This window comes from Protopterus annectens, chromosome 6.part0 (genome assembly GCF_019279795.1).
Source record: "Protopterus annectens isolate FY-2018-M chromosome 6.part0, PAN1.0, whole genome shotgun sequence".
Classification (NCBI taxonomy): domain Eukaryota; kingdom Metazoa; phylum Chordata; order Ceratodontiformes; family Protopteridae; genus Protopterus; species Protopterus annectens.
The window spans coordinates 459,721,585-459,745,622 of record NC_056737.1 but is presented as its reverse complement, the minus strand read 5'-3'; the positions used below and the strand labels follow the sequence as shown (position 1 = coordinate 459,745,622).

General features: G+C 39.5%; 1 protein-coding gene across 2 annotated transcripts in view; it reads left to right on the top strand.

Annotated features, from left to right (window-relative positions):
* DNAJC17 (DnaJ heat shock protein family (Hsp40) member C17) overlaps positions 1–24,038 on the top strand; it is a 968,483-nt gene that overhangs the window by 293,624 nt on the left and 650,821 nt on the right. For both annotated transcript variants that reach the window (XM_044074193.1, XR_006365217.1), the window contains exon 7: positions 11,355–11,404. In XM_044074193.1, the coding sequence (XP_043930128.1) occupies positions 11,355–11,404 (50 nt within the window). The remainder of the gene's footprint in view (positions 1–11,354; positions 11,405–24,038) is intronic.

The window sequence follows — 24,038 nt, the reverse complement described above, 5'->3', positions numbered from 1 at the left end:
GGGTTTAGGTTTCACTATACATTTCCAGAAGTCTTCCCTCATCCCTTCACAAGATCACATTTTTCTGGGATGCAGGATGCAGACAGACAAAATTCTAGCCTCTCTTCTGAGAGAGAAGGTTTTGCTCCTGACTTCCTACTTTTGGAGCATTCTCCCTCTCCAGTCCTTGACAGCCAGGGACTTTCTTCATCTCTCAGGGTACGTGTCAGCCACTTTCCCCATGATACCCTTCTCAAGACTACACATGAGGAATTTGCATTGATACCAAAGAACAGTGTGGATGCATCACTTACATCCCATAGAGTTTCTGATATCACTCCTGCCCTGCTTAAAAAGGGAACTAGAATTGTGGATCCTCTAGGTAAACACAAACCCTGGCCTACCACTGCAGCCACTCCACCCTTCCCATGAGTTATTTACAGATGCAGAAGATACGGATTGGGATGCAACTCTCCGAAGCCTGGAGAGTCAGAGATGTTTGGTCTGCCAATCAGGCCCAAGAACATATCAATGTGAAGGAGATGAGGGCACTGATTTTTGGCACTACAAATTTTCAGGAGCAACCTTGCTCCAGGAGTACTGAGGTGGTTCACAGACAATACCACAGCTCTTTGGTACATCAAGCAGGGGGGGACGATGTCTTACATTCTGTGCAGACTAGCTCTACTTGCCTGGGAATTAGCCCTACAGAGCCAAATTTCCATACAGGTGGTTTATCTCTCCTCAGCTCAGAATATGGTGGCAGACTCTTTAAGCAGGTGTATGATCCAATACCATGATTGGATGTTGCACAGGGATGCATTTCTGGACCTAAACCATCATTGGGGTACACCTCAGATAGATAAGTTTGCTTCCCCCATGAACAGGCAACTTCCAGCATTTTGTGCCAGGGTCCCACATCCCCTGGTGTGGAAGATGGATGCTCTGTCTTTCTCCTGGAAGGGGATGTTTCTGTATGCATTCCCTCACTTGTCTCTTTTACAAAAGGTCCTACTGAAGATTCAGCAGGATCAACCAAAAGTCTTGCTGGTGACTCCCTTTTGGCCAAGGCAGCACTAGTTTCCCTTTCTCCTGCACCTAGCCAGGGGCAATCAACACAAGTTACCCCACAGGATGGATTTACTCACACAGGACAAGGGAACCCTGGTTATACCCACAACTGTCAACTCTGAATCTGACGTTGTGAGTGATAGGGTTTTAATCCCTTACAGAAACCTTTTTTCTGAGGATGTGCTAAAAGTTCTGCAAGAGGCCAGAAAACCCGCAACTAGGAAATCCTACATTTCCAAATGGAAAACGTTTTCCATCTGGTGTCATAAAAAGGACCTGCCACCGCTGTCAAGACAAAACCACCGAGACATCAACTGTTTATGTGAATTGATGAAGGCTGGGTTGTCCTGCTCTTCGGTGAAGGCTCATCTTTCAGCCATCTCTGTTTGTCTGCGTATGACTCCACATTTGACCTCTAGGTTAGAGGTAAAGCTATTCCTTAAAGGTGTCCTTTATTTAAGACCACCAAGGAAACCAATGCCTCCTCCTTGGGCTTTCAGTTTTGTGCTGGAGAAGCTTACACTGGCACATTTTGAACCAGCAAGCTCCTCTTCCCTGCATCATTGTACCTGGAAAACTGTTTTGTTAGTGGCAATTACCCCTGCTAGAAGGGTTTCAGAGTTACAGGCCCTGATGTCCAATTCCCCCCTTCACTGTCTTCCAGAGAAATAGGGTTTCCCTGCGTATAAACACTACTTTTATGCCTAAAGTGATAAATGAGTTATCCTTAAATCAGTCCATTAACCTTCCTACCTTTTTTCCCTCACGTCAATGTCCCAGTGAAAGAATCTTGCAGACCTTAAATGTGCACAGGCAGCTCAGATACTACCTTGACAAAACCAAGCATATTCACAAATCTGACTGCTTGTTTGTTTCTTACCACCCAAAAAGACCTCTGCATAAGTCATTTTCTAAGCAAACTATTTCCAATTGGATTTGTAAAGCCATTTCCTTGTTATTTGTTGAATGGTAAGACACTTAACTTCCCCAATGAAGGCTCATTCCACCAGAACAGTGTCTTCCTCGGGGGTGTTTTTCTTTTGAGGTTTGGACATTGGACATTGGCTCCATACTAGAGGCAGCTACCTGGTCCTTCGTCCATGCTTTTACAAAACACTACAAGCTTGACACGATCTCTATGTTCAGAGTTGGGTTTGCAAGAGCAATCCCTCATGGATTTATTGAAAAAGCATCTGCTATTCCTCCTCCCACCTGTCCCAAGCTTGAGCTTTGGCATTCTCCCTTATGTGATGAATACTGCAGCATATGAATAGAAGGACATAGAATAGTTGTGTAAAATCTTACTGTAACCATAGATGTTTTTCTCTTCTATATGCTGCAGTATTGCTTTCCCCACCCTGCCTTCCCCTGACGCTTGCCTAGTTTCCTGTTGATATGCTTCTCAGCTAGAATCTCAGACTGGTGCTGGGTGGCCTACAGTTCTGAGGTAGGTGTGTGCTGACAGCCTCTTTATGGCTAATGTACGTGTAATGTTGTGCGGCGTAGCATGTACCTCGTAGTAGCATGAAGGCTTTTGGATATTGGCCGGACGTACAAGTCAGCCAGAGGTGGACTCCCTTATGTGATGAATACTGCAGCATATAGAAGAGAAGGACATCTATGGTTATGGCAAGATTTTACACAACTATTCTTTCTACATTCAACTAAAACTTTTTCTAGAACAGGTCTTTCACGTAAGATTCCATTAACATAAAAAGCTATTGTTTCAATCAAAAGTACATGACAGCTTTTATGAATGTGTTTCTCCAACTTTTGTTTTACATGTGCACTGTAATGCTTGGTAGGCTAACATTTTATATAGCTGTTTCTTCTCAGCTCATCTCCATTTGAACCTGTGTTAATGAACACCTTCAATAAAAAAATCTAAATACATTTTCAGCTGTCTGGTATAATGGTTAAAGTGGTTACCTCACAGACATAAGTTACAAGTTTGATTCTCAACTTTAAGGGAAATTGGCTAGACTTTAAAATGGCCTAAAAAGAGCAGATTGCTTAGCACTTAACTGTGAACCAATATGCATGAACCTAAAACCTCATCCTCTGTTAACTTAGAACAAACACACAAAACTGTGTACATCTTCCAAAATCAAGTTTTAACTTCCAGATAGGGACACTTGCTCCAGATCAGCAGCGTCATTCCACAGGCATTTTGTGACCTAAAATTAATGTTACCTGCGCTAAAGGGCATATTACAGTCTAAGCTCCCTTATACTGACTAATGTCTGGGGTTTTTTCTCTGTTACCCTCACAGATGTGAAGAATAACTTGCATGCTTTCAGAAATCATTAACTTACAGTCCTAAAAAAGGCACTGGGTATATTTAAATAAAACTAAATTATACATTGTTGTATTAAATGCATTAATTTTTAGCTCATTGTATATTCATGAGTACAGTTTTCTAACAGTTTTTCAAAGAAAGTATATGATACGTTTTATTACTGTAATAATTAACATGGTTAGCTACTAAATCATAAAAGAGTTAAATTCTTACTAAAAGTAATGTGTGTGGTCACTGAAGGTAAAATATATGTATTGTTTTTCAGAGTAAATCTGTGCTCTTTTAATGTAACTGATGTATTTGTATGAGAATGAACTGGTGTCAGTAACAAAATATATAGGGTTAAATTAACAGTGGGTGAAGATATATTGTACCCCATATGTAGATGAAGAATATTCTTATTAATATTTTTATGGTAAGCCAATAATGCAGGTGAGTAAATATAGTCAATTACATTGTTAGACTTGCAGTCATTGTATGTTAAATTAGCATGTTTGTTATTTTCAGTTTTATTTGCATGGTTGGTATACAGGTGGATGAATTCCTCCACAGCTGAACTGTATAAGCTGAACATCAATGTCTGCTGTTATAATGTTTTATGTTAATTGTTATTGGTGTGTTACTTTTTAAGCTAAAGAATGTTTATTAATATAAATGTAAAGCCATTGTGTAAAGGAATTATATAATGAGACACTCTGCTGATTTAGATGTTGATTTTGTTAAAGGTTAGTTTAGCTAAAGTTCATTTGAATGGCCTCCAGGCGTTTAGTATATCTGTGATGGATCAGAAAGTCATGGTCACTTGGCTCAGTTAAAATTTTACAGAGCAGTGCCGTTAATGTGAAAACCATTTGACTAAGATGGATACCATGATGGGGATTTTGAATTTTAAACAAGTTAGACTGGGCTCACCTCATGTAAATTGGCATTGTCTCTACTTTTTTATGTATTGGTTGAAAGGCTCTTCTTTGTGATCCTGCCTTAATGTGGTACCTGTAGTGAATATGACCTGCAATTTAAACTGGATAATTTGGTTGTATGAAAGAATTGCCTAGATAATATGTAACTATTTTTCCATTTTTTTCAGTGGCCAACTATGCCTTTTTCCTTTGTAGCAAGTTGGAAGAAAGCCACATGATGCTAGCATGTCAGTATTAATGCATTCAACCTTCTAGACAGTGCAGTTTGAAATTAGCTGGTTAAAAGTTGTTGTATCTCCTGTTAGCTTTAGAGACAGGTAGACCTTGGCAGATTTTTCTAAATTGATCAGAGGCATGGTATAGACTGGCCCAGGAAAACATGACATGCTTGGAGAAGAATGTTTTGATTTTTTATTTCAACTACTTTTGTATGGTTGGGTGTCATGATGTCAAGGATGCATCCTTGGGTATGGTGAGACCTGAAGACAGCCTTGTAAAATTAACAAATGGAACTGTGTGCTGCATGTAATTATGGAAATACGAGTTACCATACTGCAGTAGCAGGATACTTTATACAGCTATATTTTTGAACAATGTATTGATATGTCTGGCAAGACATGGCTTGTATACACTGGCAAGAGCAATGAGCAACACTAGAATGTAAAATTCATCATTAATATGTCAGGCATTGGACTGCCTGAAAGCTAATAAAGTGTATGTAGGAAGGTTGGAAGGAGACATTTTACATTTTAAGGCTCAAGAATGGATATTGATGTTATTTCAGGGTACTTGAATTCACTTGGCTTAGAAGACTAATATAAGCCATACAGTAACACCAATTATAGTAGTATGAGACATAACCACTGGGACTGGGCAAGGTGGAAGCATGGGTAGCTATGTGTTTAAAGAGAGATTTATATCTTTGTTATTAAGGTGAAGCTTTGTTGGTTATAAATAGGATTGTATTCAGCTCATATATGTATTTATGTGTAAATTTGACTTGAAGAACAATAGTGAGTAGTTTTATTATGATTCTTAATTTTAGACGTGATAACACAGGTTTGTATATGTTGCATAAGTGAAATGGCTTTGGTATGTAAAACATGCAGACAAAATGTCTGACACTGCAGTATGTGCATATCTATATAATTGCTCCAGATTTAATTAAAGCAGTGTTGAATGGTTAATGTCAACTAGAAGTTAATGATGGTGAATTGTGTTTTAAAATCAAAATAATGATAGCAGCATCTGAGCAGCAAATTAATAGCTAAGAGCTTTCTAAGTGCCTCATTTTGGATGTTTTCTTGCATTCTCCTTGTTTGCCATTTAAGATTATATATGATGGGAACCTAACTGGTCTCTCGAGAAATCCTAGAACCTGACATTAGACTCATTAGAGACATTATTCCTCTTTTTACAGTGTGTGAGGGCAGAACTTTTGGGGTGGACCAGCACAGAAAATCTCTTCAATTGAATGCTTCTTTTTCCTTCGGCGGTAACACAGCCTTTCATAACAGACTCTTCAGACTTTGTATGGCAACATACTTCAGGCATTTCTCTTTGCAGGCTTGTTGTGTCATAAAGAAACAACTTGTTTCATCAGACTGAAATAAATAAAAGTAGTCTATACAGAGTTTTCATAGCTTTTATTTATGTTTATTTATTGCATTTATTTACCAGGATGGTCTGACTGGATAAGCTATCTGCCTCTTTTCAGCAAAGACTCTGAAAGAAAAGCTAAACAATAAAACGAGTAAACAGCAAAACAATAATTAACACATTTTAGACAATAAGCATAAATGTATTTTAGCATAAATACATTATAGGTCAATATAAGTCAATCACTGTTTGACAAATTTTTATACACCTCATATGGAAATAGTACACATTAGAATGCAAGTATCATATAGTATGACGTTTGAGGACAAGAAAATAAAAGCAGATTATTTATGATTGACATATAATGCAATTTATTAAAAAGCTTTATGACAGAAAACATGTTGTAAATTGTGACGTTGATAAGTGTAGGAGGTTCTTTGAAGTACAAATTGCAATAGACTAGACTATGGTTATACCAGGAGGAGCATGAGAGTAATTTAGTGAGTAGAGAGGCTATATAGAGTATAGACAGGCCCAGGAAAGAGGTTGAGAGATGCAGCATTTAGGTTATCCCAGGATAGGTGCAATAGCATAGTCAAGTATTTGTAGGTGATCCTTTAAGTGTATTTTGAAAGACTTATTATTTTCTAATATTCTAAGAGTAAGAGATATGGAATTCTATGAGGCAATGCTTATCGTTGCCTGCTCTGTTAGGAAGGGTTTGGCTCTGTTGAGGGCTCCCAATTTTTTTATGGGTTTCTTTATTACCTGTTTTACACGGTGGTTGAATTCTAAGTTTCCATCGATGGTAACCCTTAGTAGCTTGACATGAGTTACAGCTCCTGTCTTGGTATTGTATAATGATAGAATTGAGAAGGCTTTTTTGTTTGGATAGTTGCTTTGGGATGAATAAGATATGTTTGAATTTCTGAGGATCTAGAAGGAGCTGTGAGCCTGTTAGCCATGTCTCAAGTTGCAAGAGAGCTCCATGCATGTACTGTTATAGTTTAACTGTGTTTTTGGCAGAGCAGATGATTGTGGAATTGTTTGTATAATGCATGATGGTTGCTAATTTGGTTACTAAATATGCAGGTCTTTAATGAAAATATTAAAAAGTAGTGGGCCTAATATAGATCATTGAGGGACTTGTGCGGTTACTGTGAAAAAGGAAAAGATGTTGTTTTGCCACTTTACAGCTTGTTGTCAGAGAGGTAACTGTTAAACCAGGACAGTGAGGTTTATCATAGCCTAGAGAAGACATTTTTCATAGTAATTTTTGGTGTGATACTGTGTTGAAAGCTCTGGGAAGATGGAGTATGTAAGAGGCAAGGTTATACTTGTTTCTGCTTTGATTTACCACTGTAACAAAGCTTAGTAATGCAGTGGTGTGCTGTGATGGGGATGGATATCATGAAGCTTTTTAGGAAAGGTTCCTTCAGGGAAGCCTGCAGATTAGCATAGACAATATTAACTACAGTAGTAGGATACATCAGTTATCAGGGGGGAAACCTGATCTTTACAGCTTTGCTTGGAAATGGTCTTAATATGGAAGTAGGCCACTCAGCACAACCTTGATTTATTAGCTGGGCTTCTTGTAAGACTACAGAACCAGCCATCAATCTTTGTTAATGGGGTGATGATTTTAAGGATATTGTTACAATGCAGGGCATGCCAAAGATTTAACTGTGTGCCACACATCTCAATAATCGGCTACAGACAGTATGCTCTTCTTCCTCAGAAAGCACTCTGGAAAATAGATACCTTTTATTTCCAATTAGTCCGTTTCCTTTTATGCCTTCCCACGTTGTTTTTCTGATTTAGTATGTACTCTTGAAGGCAAAATTAGACAATGCTGTTTCAGTATTAATATCACTTTAGTGGCTTTTTTCCACCATGGTACCTACTTCTTTACAAGTTGCAGGCAAATTCTTGTCATTTCTTTCTCTCCATGTTGCTCCTCCATTCCCTGAGACACTGAAGCTCTCTGCACAGAGCATGGATACCAAATTCTGAACAATTCTTCTTTTTTAGACAAGTGCATTTTAAAGGAATACAAAAGACCTACTGTTAGGAAATATTACATACAAAAAATGGAAAGATTTATTCACCCTGACAGTTGCTAAGGGTTTAAACCAATTCAGCTGTCTATTTCCAAAAAATGTTGGATTGTCTGAACAATCTTACTCAAAACTAGAACCGTCTTGCAAAAATGCATGCATGTCAGCAGTGTCTGTGTGTTTATCATAGGATTGCCACCTTTTCAAATGTCCAAAGTGGGACATTTTTGGTACAAATGTCAGATTTTGCAGGCCGAAACATACCCACGGCCTGTACAAAGGGCAGAACTTCACTTTTCTGCCTAAGTAAAATATTATTCTTGTAGCATTTTAATTGCTTATTCTGTTTCTTTTAACATTTAGTTGTTTCAGATTCAGAATAACTGTTTTATGCATCTATTACATAAAATATAGGAAATAATGTTGTCCTAAAACCTCAGGACATTTGCCATTTTTACAATTTTTTTGCAGGAGACAACTGGCCAAAGAGGGACTGTCCCTCGCAAAGTGGGACAGGTGGTAACCCTAGTTTATCATTCTGTCCTCATCTTGCAATCGGTCTAGATGGTACATTTTTCATGAAACCTTTAATATTTTTACTATTTGCAAGAAAACATTATGACCTGCTTTGAATCTTAACTGCATGCTAAAGGTATTAACTGTACCTCTTTTTGAAGTAGTTGAAATGATGAATATTAGGCACCTTCCCTGAAAAATATTTTCTAGTTGCTTTTGCATCAGCAGGGAAGAGTCTGAAAACTCGCATGCTTTTATATGCAGACTTCCTAACAGAGTGTTTCACACTAAGAGAGTATCATTAATGACAAATCTCTCTCTTAGGCCCAAGGTGATTTTAGTATTTATGTATTATTTATTTATTTACATTTGTTAACCGGGCTAGTCCAGCTGGATTGTATGTCCATTTTCAGTGGAGGCCCGAGGAGAAAAGCTCCATTTGTGACATCACAATATCATACAAAACTTTTTTTTTTTTTCTGATCATATCTCACATAATACAAGTATCAGCTAATTCTTGAGGAAAGAAAAGATTTCTTTCCAATGATTATACAGAAAATAGGAGAGGTCATTTTACAGAGTGTGATTTCAGAAACAAATATACAGCAGGATTGAGACAGAACAAAATATACAGAAGGATTGAGACAGAACATTCATGACAAGACTTATGAAAAATTACTTGAGATATTCACTACTTAAAAGGAGCTATAGCAGAGGATACAGTATAGTGGTAAAGTAGAGGAAATCGGAGGATTAGTCAGGGTTGGAACAGAGGCATAACCAGTAGTAGTCTATCTGAAGCACAACTTCCAACTTTCTGTTTTCTACCCAAACTGTCAGAATGAAGGAGTACATGTCTTCCATATGCTTGAGGCTCACAGATAGCCAAACCTACACCAGGATGAACCCGTTCGAGTAATTAGATCAGTTTTTCATCCCATGTCAATAGTGAAAGGAACACCTACCTGCAAACAAACTTTTGTCAAAGTGTCTCACCCCCACTTTTGCTACAGTAAATGCAATAATTCTTTGTAAGATACTGTTAGATCTCTTTACACTAGAGCAGTGAAATTACCTGTTTGCAGTAGGAATGTCTACACAGAATATTTAATGAGCTTCTACAGTGCCTATTATTTACACTTTTCATGAAATGCTACGAAAAGGAAACTCCAAGTTTTACAACCGACTAGCACAGCTGTGGTTCAGAGGATACTACAACTGGATATTTCCCAGGTAAATCCAGGAACTTGAAACTCTATGTAAATGATTTACTGTTAAAAATCACACTTCCTGAACAGGAATGTATAGTTGTTTGAGGTACTTAAAATAAGAATAGATTCTTGAATGATCACCATATCAGTGAAGCTACTCCCCGTCTCTCCTTTCGCCTTATTGAGGTTTGCATCTAGTTAAGTGTTTACAGCTTTTTTTGTTTAAAAAACAAGTCTTTTGTCAGTTATTAGTGCATTTGTATGTTGCAGTGTATTTGGTCTCTGCATTTTTTGTGGAAACTTCAGGCATGAATAATATTAGAGGTTGGATCAGTAGCTGTCTAGTAGGCGACTCGCTCGCTACCTGAATTAGTACCTTTAAGTATGATACTAGCATTGGTCCTCACAAGAATAGGAACAACTGAGAAATTCTTATGAATCAGAAAATGGATAAATCTAAGTGTTAATGATTTGCTGTTAAAGTAACCACTCTTTTCAAAGATCTAGTATTGTAGTGAGTACCTTCCACAACTGTACCACATTGCCGTTATAATGTGGAGATATGGTGCCCTTGCTGTGATGTAGATGACCCCAGGGTTATTTAGCAGTTCAGGAACTGAAAGTGTCAACCTGAGGAGCTAGAAATGACAACACTTTGCTTGCACCTGGCACTGCACTCCTCCTTTCTCTGTGCAGACTGGCACTCAGACAGCAATCTGCCTGGCATTCCAAGAAGCACTGTACCTTGTATTCCACCCTACACTGCACCTGATACTCCTTCTGTGTTTGTGCCATATAGCAGTCCACCCAGTAATGGCTAGCACTGCACCTGGTACTACTTCCAACACTCCAGTTTGGCAGCTTGTCTGTCTCTGGGTGAGGGCAGTTGGGGGACATGGGTCTTAGAGGTACATATCTGTCATGATCCCTGATAAAGACTGGAGAATGAGCAGATGCATCTTTCTTACAAGAGGACAGGGCTTCTTAAGAATTATGCCACTTTTGGGGTTGAGTGAGTGCCCTAGTAGTACCCATTATACACCCAGTTTGAATACATATCTGCCACACACCGAGGAATTGTAGATTTTAAAGCTAAAAACCTCCTAATGGTTGCCTAGATGACTACCTTTTAGCCATGGCTTAGATGATCTGAATACACAGGAGAGAAAAAAAGGCACCAAAAAAACTTGCACAGTTATACTGTTTTTGTATCATGCTACATACTTTAGTGTCAAATCTTTATTTTCTTAAATTGCAGAAAAGTACTGGCTAGGCTCAAGCTAGTCAGATCTCAGGATGAGGTCATTTGTGTGACCTGACACATTACATCACTGTATAGGTTGCCCCAGGCATATGGACACCACAATATGTGAGGGTTTACTGAAATTAATAAACTCTTGTTGGAGACAAAGTACCCAACCTAGAACCCATCAAGGAGGAGGATCCTTTAGTAGATTGTCCATCATCATAAGACTTTATCTTTTACAACTCATTTTCTTGTTCTTTCCTCTCTCTTCTTTCACTGTCCCTATTTTCCTGTGTTTATTTCCATTAGATTTCCACAAATGCAGGTGCCTGTCTACATGATTTTCTGTTTGCCAAAAAAGGAAGTATGACTGTAGTTAGTCTTCCTTTCATAAAAGATGTTCATAATTTATTTAGATGTTGAAGTAATATGATCTTTTTCTTTTCTCTCACACAGGTTTATGTGACCAGCATAGAGCTAACAGTACATCGACGCCAAAACTAAAAGTAAGCTTTCGAAATGTTTTGATTCACAGAATCTTTTAGCATTTCTAGCACTGAGGCTTGCATGCAGCATTAGGCAAGAGTTGTACTAAAGTAATTGCTGTATTTTTCTACGGTGACATTCCAAGCTTTCTGCATTTGGACAGGTGAAGATATAATCATATTATTGGGCGTGGAATGCTGATTATCTTGAAGACCTGGTTTTCATGTCTGCATAGGGTAATGTTTAAATCTGAGACTGCTGTACTCACAGTAAGGGGAGTACTCTTGAGATACCACAGTCTGGGTTAGTATATAATCACTATATACATTTGCAGTTCTGGGGATTACAGTTACAGTACTCAATTATTCAACAGGGCCCATTTGTAATTTGGGGTGTTAGATGTAATTATATTTTGATTAAAAAGTCAAATACCATTAATAGTTCAAAAAACTTTTAATATGTGATCGGGGTTTCATGATGAAGCACTCGAACAGGATCAAAATGGTCTTCAAAAAAGTGTATCATAAGCTGTACAGTACATGGTGCATCTTTAAAAAGCACATGCCATGTAGTCACATCTTCTTGTGCATGCATGGTACTACAGGCCACATCCCTTCTATTCCCATGCAACTACAGTTTTAACACATAAATATTTGATTTTTCAGTAGCTTAAATTTTAAAATCTTTGAATATTTTGTTTTTGACTTCTAGTGCATTAATATATAATCAGGAAATACTTTCAGCATCCAAAGCTTTCAGTCTCATTTGTATGTGCTGTTGTGCTTTTTGTGAATCTTGTGTGAGTATATACCCATTTCAGAAAGGCTTCACTACTATTTCATATATTTTGAGTACGGGCACACCTTTCATTCATAGAATGGTCTAAATGGAATGTTAAAACATTTAAATTTAATAGAAAGTGTTTTCTCCTCACATAATGCAGCTATTGGTCCATCAACAGCAACTTCCACATATGTGTCAGGTGTTTTAACGACAAGTGTTTGAAAAGCTCCATGCTGCTTGGTGGATGCAGTCTCTTTTTTCAGATTTACAGACCAATATACTTTGTCTAGCATTTGTTTCACCTGTTTACTTCCTCATGGGTATAGCACATTACTTTGTGACCAGTGTATAAAACAGGATCCCATATGGTCCTCTTACTCCTGGTATCCATTTACAACAGTAACTGTAATTCTGCACGCATCCTTGATCTCCAGTTGTTAAATTTCTTAACCTTATCATGTGTCCTCTGACTCATTTGCTTTCCATATTTTCATTTTGGATTTTTGCTTTAAGGTTTGATAATAGGAATTCAAAACTAGCTTTCAGCCTTAAGCTTAAGCTTTTCTGCAGAAGATGGACTTCTCATCACCAGAGCTATATTTCTGTAGTTAAGCAGACTTGACAGTTCTGTTTCTAGGGTTTCACATTTTAATTTTTTCCTTTCCTTGAATGTCTATACAGCCTTCTTTGCCAGACTATTAGATGAGAAATAAAATGGAGTGGAAATTGTGACTAATGCTATTTCCTTTCATAAAGTTTGCAGATCTTGCAGTAATGAAATAATACCCATTATCAGAATCCATATTTTCTGGAAGACTGTGTGCACTGTACATATCCTATAACATTCTTAGCGGCATAGTAGTTGCTTGAGAAGTAGAAGCATTTATAGCATATGCATCTGTCCACTCTGAATATGAATATTTATGGCCCCCCACCCCCTGGAATTGGAGCAGCATAGTTTAGCTGAAATCTAGAGCATGGCTTGCATTTGGTGTTTTTTTACTGTTTACTTTATACCACACATCTTTACTTCTTACCTCTTTTTCTATGTCTTGATTTATGCCAAGTCTTTACTCCTGGATGATCTGAGGTTTGCTGGATACAATTTCATTATTATCGTGTGAACTTGTGGAAGAACTGTAACTTTAGATATTCATACTGCATACACATCCATCTGTGGCACTTAAGGATGTTATGAAATAGTGTGCCATAAATGTTGTCTCATTATTAGAGGCCAGTTTATCAGTGCATACTACTGAATTTGCAATCAAAATAACATCTTTTGTAGTCCATTGAGCAATTTGGTCAGTCTGTTGCGGTGCATTGTCTTTTACTTCTAAAGTCTGCATATGATGTATTGGTGTCTGGATCTCTGCGTCCTTTTTTAAAGAAGGGTAACATATTCAGTGCTTAAGCATTAGCGTGATATTTGCTGGTCATTTGATGATCTTGTACTCATATGGGCTTAGAAGAGAAGCCCAATGCTCTAGTTTCTATGAATCCCTTAGTGGAATTATGTTTTAGTACACATAATAAATATTTTGTAATATTTATTATGTCACAAAGACACTTGCATACAAGGCTGTGACTCCATGTTGTAGAATGAAGGAGACCTGAATGTGACACAGGTGACAGAGATTTGATTAGTGTACCTGATCTCTGACATGTTAGTTGGTTGGTGGATGCAGAGATGCATTTTGCTGGTTCATTTATCCTTAGAGGAAGGCAATACAGCCTGCAGTGGTGACTTGAGACTACAGTCTTGAGCAAAATGAGGGAATGCAGCAGCAAAACATCTCTGAACAGAGTTCTGCATTGCCTTCCTTGCACACACAGCATGAGGTTTGATTCTGGATAGAGCATACAAAATCCTTCCACTGCTGTCAGAGTGATGCCATAATGGGGTACCCTGATCTTCTGCCCCCATTCCCTGAATTCTCCACAGGTAGCTTATTGGGGCAGTGGGGCTGGTGTTGGGGGGGGTACATGCTGGTCAAGTGCCAAAATATTGATTGCAAAAGATCAAGGAGGGGATTGCAGGACACAGTAGATGACTGACACCATGGGAGAACAGAAATAAATACTGTCATGCAAATATGTATAACATCTAAGAATTCCAAAAAATGGCAGTTAATCATTCTTGTGTAATTTTAATTATTTTCTCAATAGATGACCGTGCACAACACAAACTAATTGGTTTTGCACTGTAATCTTGTCTTCTTTCTGTAAGTAGAGCTCCTGTGCTTTGTAAAGTAAAGAACTAAAAGAAAGGATCATTTTTCTAATGAATGAATTATTAAGCAAGATTATCACCAGAATTTAGCAAAGCTTTTACCTTTTGGAATGAAGCCCCACCCCCATCCCCATCCCCATCGCCATGGTGCATATTTGCATAACGTGTTACGCAGAGGGTTTAACATGGTTTCCATTCTTGCCTATTGTGAAGTTAGCATGATTTCCACATTTGGTTAACAGCATGTTATAATTAAGCAAATACGAATATGCTTTCATTTTAGTAAAATTCACTGAAGATGGTGCTTCCATCTGTGTGCAGGATGTAAAAAACTTTCATTTGCTACTTGTCCCAAGTGTTGCACTTATGTGTATCTGTTAGATGCAAACTTGTGTCTTCTAGCTGACTCAGTTCTTTTCCTAAGTTCTGCAAGTGTTATTTAGTCTAAATTGTAATGGCACTCCTTTTAGTCATTTTCTCACAATCTTTCTGAATATTTATGATCCAGTATTTTTTAGGCTTCTCATCCAAAGCCATTTCTTAAGAAGCTAATTTTTGTACATTCTGGCCAGCAGTATGAAAGGGCATTGTGTTCAAACATGGTTATCTGTAGGCCTTCGGTATCTAACATCCATACACCCTATTAGTTCTATCTGGTTTCATTGTAGGTTCCACAGGAATAACCCATTCTGAATCATTTTGCTCAGTGAACAATTTATTTATGCTTGCACTTGAGCATGGATTACATAAGGAAATGACCTGGATTCGAAGAACATTGGTTCAGAATATGCCATACTAAATAAATAAATAAACGTGGTGGAGATCTTAAAAACTTAACAAACTCGCGAATTGCACTGGATCATAACATTGCAAGCAGACAAGCCTCCTGGCTTAAATGGAAGGGTCTCTATCAAACCAGTTTTGAAAGCAAGGGGTCTCTTTAAATGAGTTTTTATTTTTGATTATTCTGATGTCCTTCAAGAATGCAACTGCAGTCCTTACATATGGGTTGTCCTGCCTCAGGCAGCCCTCGGTCGGCCGGATTCCAAAGTCTGGGTCCGGCTTCGGCTGATGTCGCCTCCTCCCCGACTTCAGAGCGACTGGGGTATAAAAGCATCAGCCGGCGCCATCTTCCCCAGTCTTTCTTGCCGCGCGGTGCCCGAAGCAGAAGCAGTTCGCAAGTGCCGGTCGGTCAGCTCCTGTGTTTTACGTATCCGAAGTCATCAAAAAGCTAAGTACCCCGTTGGGGAACCTTTTCTTGCCTCAGCCATTGTCAGAAAAAACTAAAAAAGTTAATAACTGTTTGTCTTGCGGTAATCAAATACCTCATAAGGGCTTCCATTCTTACTGCCTCCCCTGCCTTGGCCCAGACCACGACGTCTCCGCCTGTGCTTGCTTCAATAAGCGCACTCTCAGGCGCCGGGCAGAGTTTGCTGAAGACTTTTTTGGCGATAAATACTCTTATAACATGCCGTCAGAACAACCGACACCACTTATTTCCAAAAAACGGAAAGACCGGGACCAACATTCTAGGCCCGCGACTTCTACCGACACCACGCCAAAAACTACCGAGAGTGCATCGGTCTCTTCTGAGGCGGTTGTTCCACCGCTCCAGACCGACGACACCGCTTTACCGATCACTCCAGCCCCGGAGCCTGCGCCAGTGCCGGTTGTTGATTTTCCCCCAGAAACTGAAGCCCAGGATTTGCCTGAGACCATACCTGTGGACAAGGTGACTCCAGCACGTGGGGCAGCTAGGCCCCCTATGTCTATGTCTATGTCTATCAAGGCCTACACACGTGCTAAGGCTGCCAGCCAGGCTAAGTCTCACCCTCCTAAAGCTTTGCCTCAGCCCACTTCTGATAAACAAATTATGACTTTAGCTGCAGATGTAATTTCCTTAATCAGAGGCTCCCAGGCCCATCCTGACAGAGGTTCTCAGCCACCTTCTGACAAAAGGCCCAGGGTTGAGCATACAGACACCCCTTCTTCAGATGAAGCCTCTGGTGACTCTGATCACTCAGATACCCAGGAAGAGTCCTTCCAGGTCTACGAGGATTCTGATGCGGAGGAATGTATTCCTTCTGCCTCTCCTCCTGAGAATATTTCTTTTGGGGAAATTCTCCACTCCATGAGAGAGCATTTTCAGTGGCAAGGTCAGGAATTCTACGACTCCAGGAAGCGGCTGTGTACCTTCCTTAAGCTTCCCCAACACAGGCCTTTAGCTATCCCTCCAGTGTTAGATGTACTGGATGATGTGTATTCAGATTCGAGTGCTTCTCCTGATTCGATCCCCCCTGCTCCTGTCAAGCCGGACAGATACTACAGGGTTCCTGAAACTCACAAACATTTATTTAAGGCCCATTCTGTTGATCTAGAAACAATTTCCCAGGGGCCCAAAGGGGTGGCCACATCCACGGCCAAAAATCCTTTGCCCTCAGCCAGGGAAGCTAGGTCCCTGGAGAGGTGGGGGAAAAAGTTTATACCTCATCCACTCTTGCCATGAGAGCCCTTAATTGCCTTTTTCATATGTTTCAGTATCAGGATTTCTTGATGGATGATTTGCAGAGAAAGTTAACCTCTCCTGAGCCTTTAGACAGAAAGGCCTTGCAGGATTTGGTCCATAACACTCAGCAGGTTAGCAATCATTTTCTTCAGTGTGGTTATGATGCATTGGAAGCTTCATGTAGGGCAGCTATGACAGGGGCAGTCATTCATAGACATGCATGGTTGAAAGAACAGGCATTGCCAGATCATGTTAAAGTAAAGCTTCTAGATGCACCTCTGGAAAAACAAAAGCTATTTGGTGCTAATGCTCAGGATGTGTTGAAATCAATTGAGGAAAAGGTTAAATCAGTGCAAACAGTCAAGGATTTCCTCCAGGTTCAGCCACCAAGGTTCAGCAGGAATTGGCCTTCTAAGAATTGGTCCTTTCCAGACACTGACAAGTTTCAAAGGGGAAAAAACAGGCGTACCCGAGGAAGAGGGCAGTACAGAGGCTCCTACAGAGGACGCCAATGGCAACCGACTAATCAGAGAGGTGGTGCAGGGATATCCCCTGCTCCACAGGGGCAATCACAATGACTTGACTTTGACACCACCGACCAAGGCTCAAAGAGAAGCACCTTTAGGCGGAAAATTATCCTTATTTTCAAAAAATTGGCACATTTTAACAAAGGACAAATGGATTCTGGACATAATAGACCAAGGCTACAGGTTCCATTTCCATACTTTACCAACAAGGCAAGGCATGCCAAACCTGCCACAAAATCAAAGGGCAGAGGCATTCAAACAAGTTTCAAAGCTGATAAAAATCAAAGCAATAGAAAAGGTTCCTCCTCAGGAACAAGGCCAGGGATTTTACTCAAGGCTGTTCCTTGTTCCAAGAAAAGAAAAGCAATGGAGACCTATACTGGACTTGTCCGCTCTAAACACTTTTCTCATTGTACCAAAATTCAAAATGCTGACGCTACAGCAACTCCTTCCCATGCTGGGCAAGGGGTCTTGGCTGGTTACTCTGGACCTCAAAGAGGCATACCTGCATGTCCCAATCAAACACAGTTGCAGAAGATACCTCAGATTTCTTGCAGGGTCAGAGCATTATCAATTCTCAGCATTGCCTTTTGGCTTATCTACTGTGCCCAGAGTATTCACGAAATGCCTCGCATCAGTAATTGTGCACTGCAGACTCCAGGGGATACAAATATACCCTTACCTGGACGACTGCCTTATACAAGCGGACAGCAAGCAAGCCTTGACAAAAAACTTGAATTATGTCATTTACTTACTACAGGCTTTGGGATACACAGTCAATTTACAAAAATCAAGACTACTGCCATCCCAACAAATACTTTTTCTAGGAGCCAAACTAGACACAGAATCACAAATGGCTTACCTCACAGAAAAGAAGCAAGAACAACTACCACATTACTTCAAAAGCCTAGCAAAGCTCACCCAGATGACTGCAAGGAAAATCCTGCAGGCCCTGGGTTTCATGGCATCTTGCATTCTACTGATTCCACTGGCAAGACTACACATGAGAAAACTGCAATGGTACCTAAAAAGTCTATGGTCTCAACACAGCCACAACTTAGAAGCAATTATCCCACTCATTCCATGTCTAAAAAGGGAATTTTTGTGGTGGGCCCAAGCAAGCCAGTCAAACAAAGGTATGCCTTTCAACAAACCTCAAACAAGCCAAACCATTACAACGGACGCCTCAGACCATGGATGGGGGGCGCACATGGAGGGCAGATGCATTCAAGGGCAATGGACCCCCCCAGGAAGTACATCTACATATCAGTCAAAAAGAGATGTTAGCAGTAATTCATGCAATCGAGGCCTTCGGAAAATATCTTCAACAAGGCCATCTGCTAATAAAGACAGACAACACCACTGTTATGTGGTACATAAACAAGCAGGGAGGTACTCATTCTTACCCCCTTTGCAGACTAACAATGACTCGTTGGGAAAAGTCCCTGGAACTGAACATACAGCTGCAATCCCAGTTTGTTCCGGGCAGGGACAACATTCTGGCGGACAGTCTAAGCAGAAACATCCTGGACCCGCACGAATGGATGTTGCATCCAGACATTTTTGCTCAAATAACCCATGCATGGGGGAGGTCAGACATAGATCTCTTTGCCTCCCACCTCAATCATCATCTGAAAAAGTTCTGCTCGAGGACACAGCATCCACAAGCCTGGAGAATAGATGCTCTCTCATTCAGCTGGAACTCTCTAACAATCTATGCAATCCCACCTCTACCATTAATGACCAAGGTGTTACTGAAGATCAAAGCAGAGCAACCGAAAGGCATCTTAATAGCTCCAGATTGGCCAAGACAGCACTGGTACCCATTACTAAGGAGCATAACTTGCACCAACCCATGGCCCCTGCCTCAGTGGCCTCTACTCTTGACTCAGCACAATTACAGGACGGTTCATCCCAACCTGCAAACTCAGCAGCTGACAGCCTAGAGGGTTCCATGATTTCTACCCATAGCTCTCTTTCCAAGGAAGTTCAACAAATATTATTGGAAGCACGCAGACCTTCCACCAGAAAGACTTATTCAGCCAAATGGAAGAGATTCAACATCTGGAATACCAACAAGGGACAGGATGCATCAGTATTGAGCATCCCACAGATATTGGAATACTTGGCAGAAATGCTGCATAATGGACTTTCCTATTCTTCCATAAAAATACACGCTTCAGCAATTTCAGCATCATACAACACTGATCCTCCTGTGTTTTCACATCCTTTACTAAGACAATTTCTAAGAGGGATAAAGAATATTAAGCCTCCCAGAAAACCACCAGTGCCTTCATGGGACCTCAACTTCGTGTTGGAAAAATTAACTCTTCCTCCTTTTGAACCAGCAGCACCTTCAGAATTGCAATTTCTTTCCTGGAAAACAGTTTTCCTGTTGGCAATCACCTCAGCAAGGAGAGTTTCGGAGATACAGGCCCTCATGGCAGTACCTCCATTTCTCATTTTCCATCAGGACAGGGTTTCTTTAAGAACCAATCCTTCTTTTATGCCAAAAGTGATATCCAGGGTGTCTCTAAATCAAGCAATTCACCTTCCCACCTTTTTTCCCCCAATCCTCAAAATAAAGAGGAAAAGCTGCTGCACACTTTGGACATACACAGACAACTACGCTACTACCTGGACAGAACAAAGGGCAACAGGAAGTCTGACCAACTATTTGTAACATACGCTCCGGGAGTGCAAGGAAAGGCAATTTCCAAACAAACAATTTCAAAATGGATTGGACATTGCATCAGATTCTGTTATTCTTTCCATGGAAAGGGTGTGCCAGCCAATATCAGGCCACACTCCACCAGAGCTACAGCCACCTCCACAGCCTTCCTAAGAGGGGTGGCTACAAAGGACATTCTAGAAGCTGTTACATGGAGCTCCGTGCATACATTTTCCAAGCACTACCACCTGCCTTTATATTCCAGATCCCGAGCAGGCTTTGCTTCGGCAGTCCTGCAGGGCATTCTAGCTACACCATCCTTATCTTAGAGCCTACCACCCCCAGCTTGGCTATGGTATTCAACCCATATGTAAGGACTGCAGTTGCATTCTTGAAGGACATAGTACAGTTTTGTACCTACCATAAATGTAGATGTCCGATAGATATGCAACTGCAGTCAGGTTTTCCCTCCCTCCTACCCCTCTGTGTATTGGGTCCACTTCCCTCCTTTTATACTTAGCTGGGGATATCTGTTATGGTGTATCTGTTTATTGCTATTGTGTTTGTCTGGAATTTTCATCCAGTTCTAAATTTAGCCTTCCTTGGAGGGCACCTGGCATCTGGGGCAAGAAACACTGAGGAAGATGGTGCCGGCTGATGCTTTTATACCCCAGCCGCTCTGACGTCGGGGAGGAGGCGACATCAGCCGACACCGGACCCAGACTTTGGAATCCGGCCGACCGAGGGCTGCCTGAAGCAGGACAACCCATATGTAAGGACTGCAGTTGCATATCTATCGGACATCTACATTTATGGTAGGTACAAAACTGTACTTTTTATTGGTTATTTTTTATTGGCCAGTTTGAATTAATTGTATTAACTTACTTGTGTATTAGGTAGTTGTCTGTTAGTTGAATTTCATGGTCTGAAGATTCACTATTTTGCTGTGTGAAAGCACTTACCTGTTTCATTAAATAACTTGGATTTTATGCTCCTGGTCATGTTTCTGTGCTTTATTGTATTTTTCATACTTTGTTGGTTCAATAGCACAGTTTATTTCTTGGGGGCTTTCTTTTTATTTGGAATTTTCTGTTTTTTATCCCTTGGAAGCATGGCTGAGCGCTTAGATTTGGAGCTGGAATATATTCCTAAACAGCATGAAACTGGTGTTAATGATCGTTTTGGGAGATTGTTGAAGTTGGATATGAATCCTCATTTAGTTAAATCTACTATGGAACCTGGGACTGAGACTGCAATGACTAATATTGATGAAACTAGACTTTTTATGGTGACAAGGGAACTTGAAAACTATCTTTTCAAGTTGAAGCGGATCCAGTGGCAGCGTCTGCATTTTGAAGCCTGCTTTTTTCACAAGGGTATTTCCCGTGGGCTATGTATTCTTAATATGCACACCAGTGGAGAGACTTACACTCAGCTGTTAAGTAAGTGGCAACAGCTTAACCTCGAATGTAGCTTCAACCATATTCATCTGTTGTTAGACTCTTTCAAACCTATAGAGGCAGAAATTATTGAAACTGTTAAGAAATATGATGAGATCCGTAATATGTTTAAAGATGAATTTCTGCATAGGTTTGATAACTTCATTGACGATGTCTCTTCATATGAACAGTGGCTCAGAGCTCAGAAATATAAAAAGTTAAAAAGAGATATTTCTGGCTTCCATAGTGGTAATTTTTTTACTTGGCCGGAAAATGTTATAGCGAAGGATTCATAATTAAATACTACTAACAACGTGTTTAATGTGACCACCGGTAGTGTTTCTGTTGATAATGCCAATACAGCTTTGCACCTAGATACACCTATAACTTCTACATCCACTAATGGTTCTTCTCCAATGTTATCTGGACCAATGAAACCTCCAGATGTGTGAAGGAAGACCACTAATTCTACAGCATCTTCTAGTACCCTCCCATTTCCTCTACCAGTCAGACGCAAGGATTTTACGTGACAGCCTTGATCTATGATTCAAGGAAGAAAGCGGCAGAGACAAATGGAGGATCCATCAATTCAAACCATCAAACAAATGTGGATGGAAACGAAGATTCGTTGATATAGAATATATCAAGTAAGACTTGGACTCATTCGCAAGAATTACTTTTAAAAAGCGGACTTACTTTTATTCCCAGCTCAAAGTTCCATATTTAGTGAGACTATAACTGGTATTAAGATATTCACATGCAATGTTATGTTGAAAATGCTTTATTCTAATAGTAATGATTTTATATGTTTCAAGAAACCTAGTACGTTTCAACCAGTTATGCACCCCTTTCTTGAAACATTTTGTAAAAAATGTGAGCATGACTTTGCACAGGCTTATACAGATGGTCAACTTATAGAAAGGTTATTTAGTTTAGATGCTTCAGAGAGAAATGCACTTAATGAATTGCAACAAGACGAGGACATCATCATCAAGAATGCTGACAAGGGGGGTGCAATTGTTGTTATGCATTATAAGTATTATTCTGAAACCATTTTAGATATGTTATCTGATAATAACATCTATGCTAGTGTTGATTTTGATGTTATTGAGAATCTAAAAGACTAATTTTATGCTTCTGTGTATGATTGCTACTGTAGTAAGCTTATTTCAAAGGAACTATTTAATTATTTAGTGGTAGAGTTTCCATTAATTCCTGCTTTCCTTGGGTTGCCCAAAATACACAAGGATGTATTAAGACCTCCTTTCCGACCTGTAGTTTTGGGCAGTGGATGGCTCATGGAGCCTTTTTCTATCTTTGTCGAAAAGAAGTTAAGACCTGTTTTAGAACAGAAGACACAAGTTTTAAGACGCTCAACAGTTTTTAGAGGATCTTTACAGGTTCAGTGAAATTAATAATGCTGTAAGTGATTATTGTTTAGTTTCTCTAGATGTTTATTTACTGCCATTCCTCATTTTCAAGGGATTAATATGGTATGTGAATTTCTTTTAAAGAACAGTGAATATGATGCAAGTAACATAGATTTAATTTGCATGTTCTTAGAAATTGTTCTGGAGAACAGTGTAGTTCTCTTTAAGGAACATTTGTATGTACAGAAGGTTGGCTTAGCTATGAGCACATCATGTGCTCATAGCTACGCCAACATAGTTTTGGCTCAAAATACATTTGTGCTTAATTTGAATGAGTATAATCCATGCTTAAAAGTTTTATTGAAGCTATGTAGATGATTTATTTTTGGCATGAGATGGGACAAAGACTAGCATTGCAACTTTCCATGTCAAAAATTCTGGACACCTACGTGCCCGCCCCCACACAGCTGTTCTAGTGTCCCATTACTTGGCTATTTCTCATTTTCTCCCCAGTTACCATAAACACTGCTCAAAACTCTGTGTGCATACTGTCTTCTGCTTTACTTCTACAATGATTACAAATATTTTGATTTAATTTAAAACTTTTATTTCAAATTTTACAGCACAAACATTGATAGACATTTACTAAACAAAGCAATACAGTCTCACAATGAAAACAGACTTAGCATCAAAACCTCTTTGCTTTTGAAATTCACATTCACTGAAACAGCAATAAAGCCTACATTCAAAGAAAATGCATCTGGCCAGTGGCAGATTAAATTTACCTTTGGGCTGTTTTCAAATCACAGGTCCTTTGCACACATTTTTAGGATTATGCAAAAGTATTTTGATTCACCTTCCTGACTGTATTAAATTATAATGTATAATAATTAAATTATATCCCTTGTATAATACAGCATCACTTGTTGGAGCATGTTTTAACTTTATAGTTTTGAACATTTTTCCAGTAAATAATGAAGCAAAAGATATGAACCAATGAAAAAACTGCCCAATTCAGAACATTTCAACCATAAAAAGCCATTCAAACTTTTGTCATTACATTCCACTAATATCAGTCAATATGCCCAATCTCTGCAAGAGTAAAAGCCAACTTAATAATTTCAT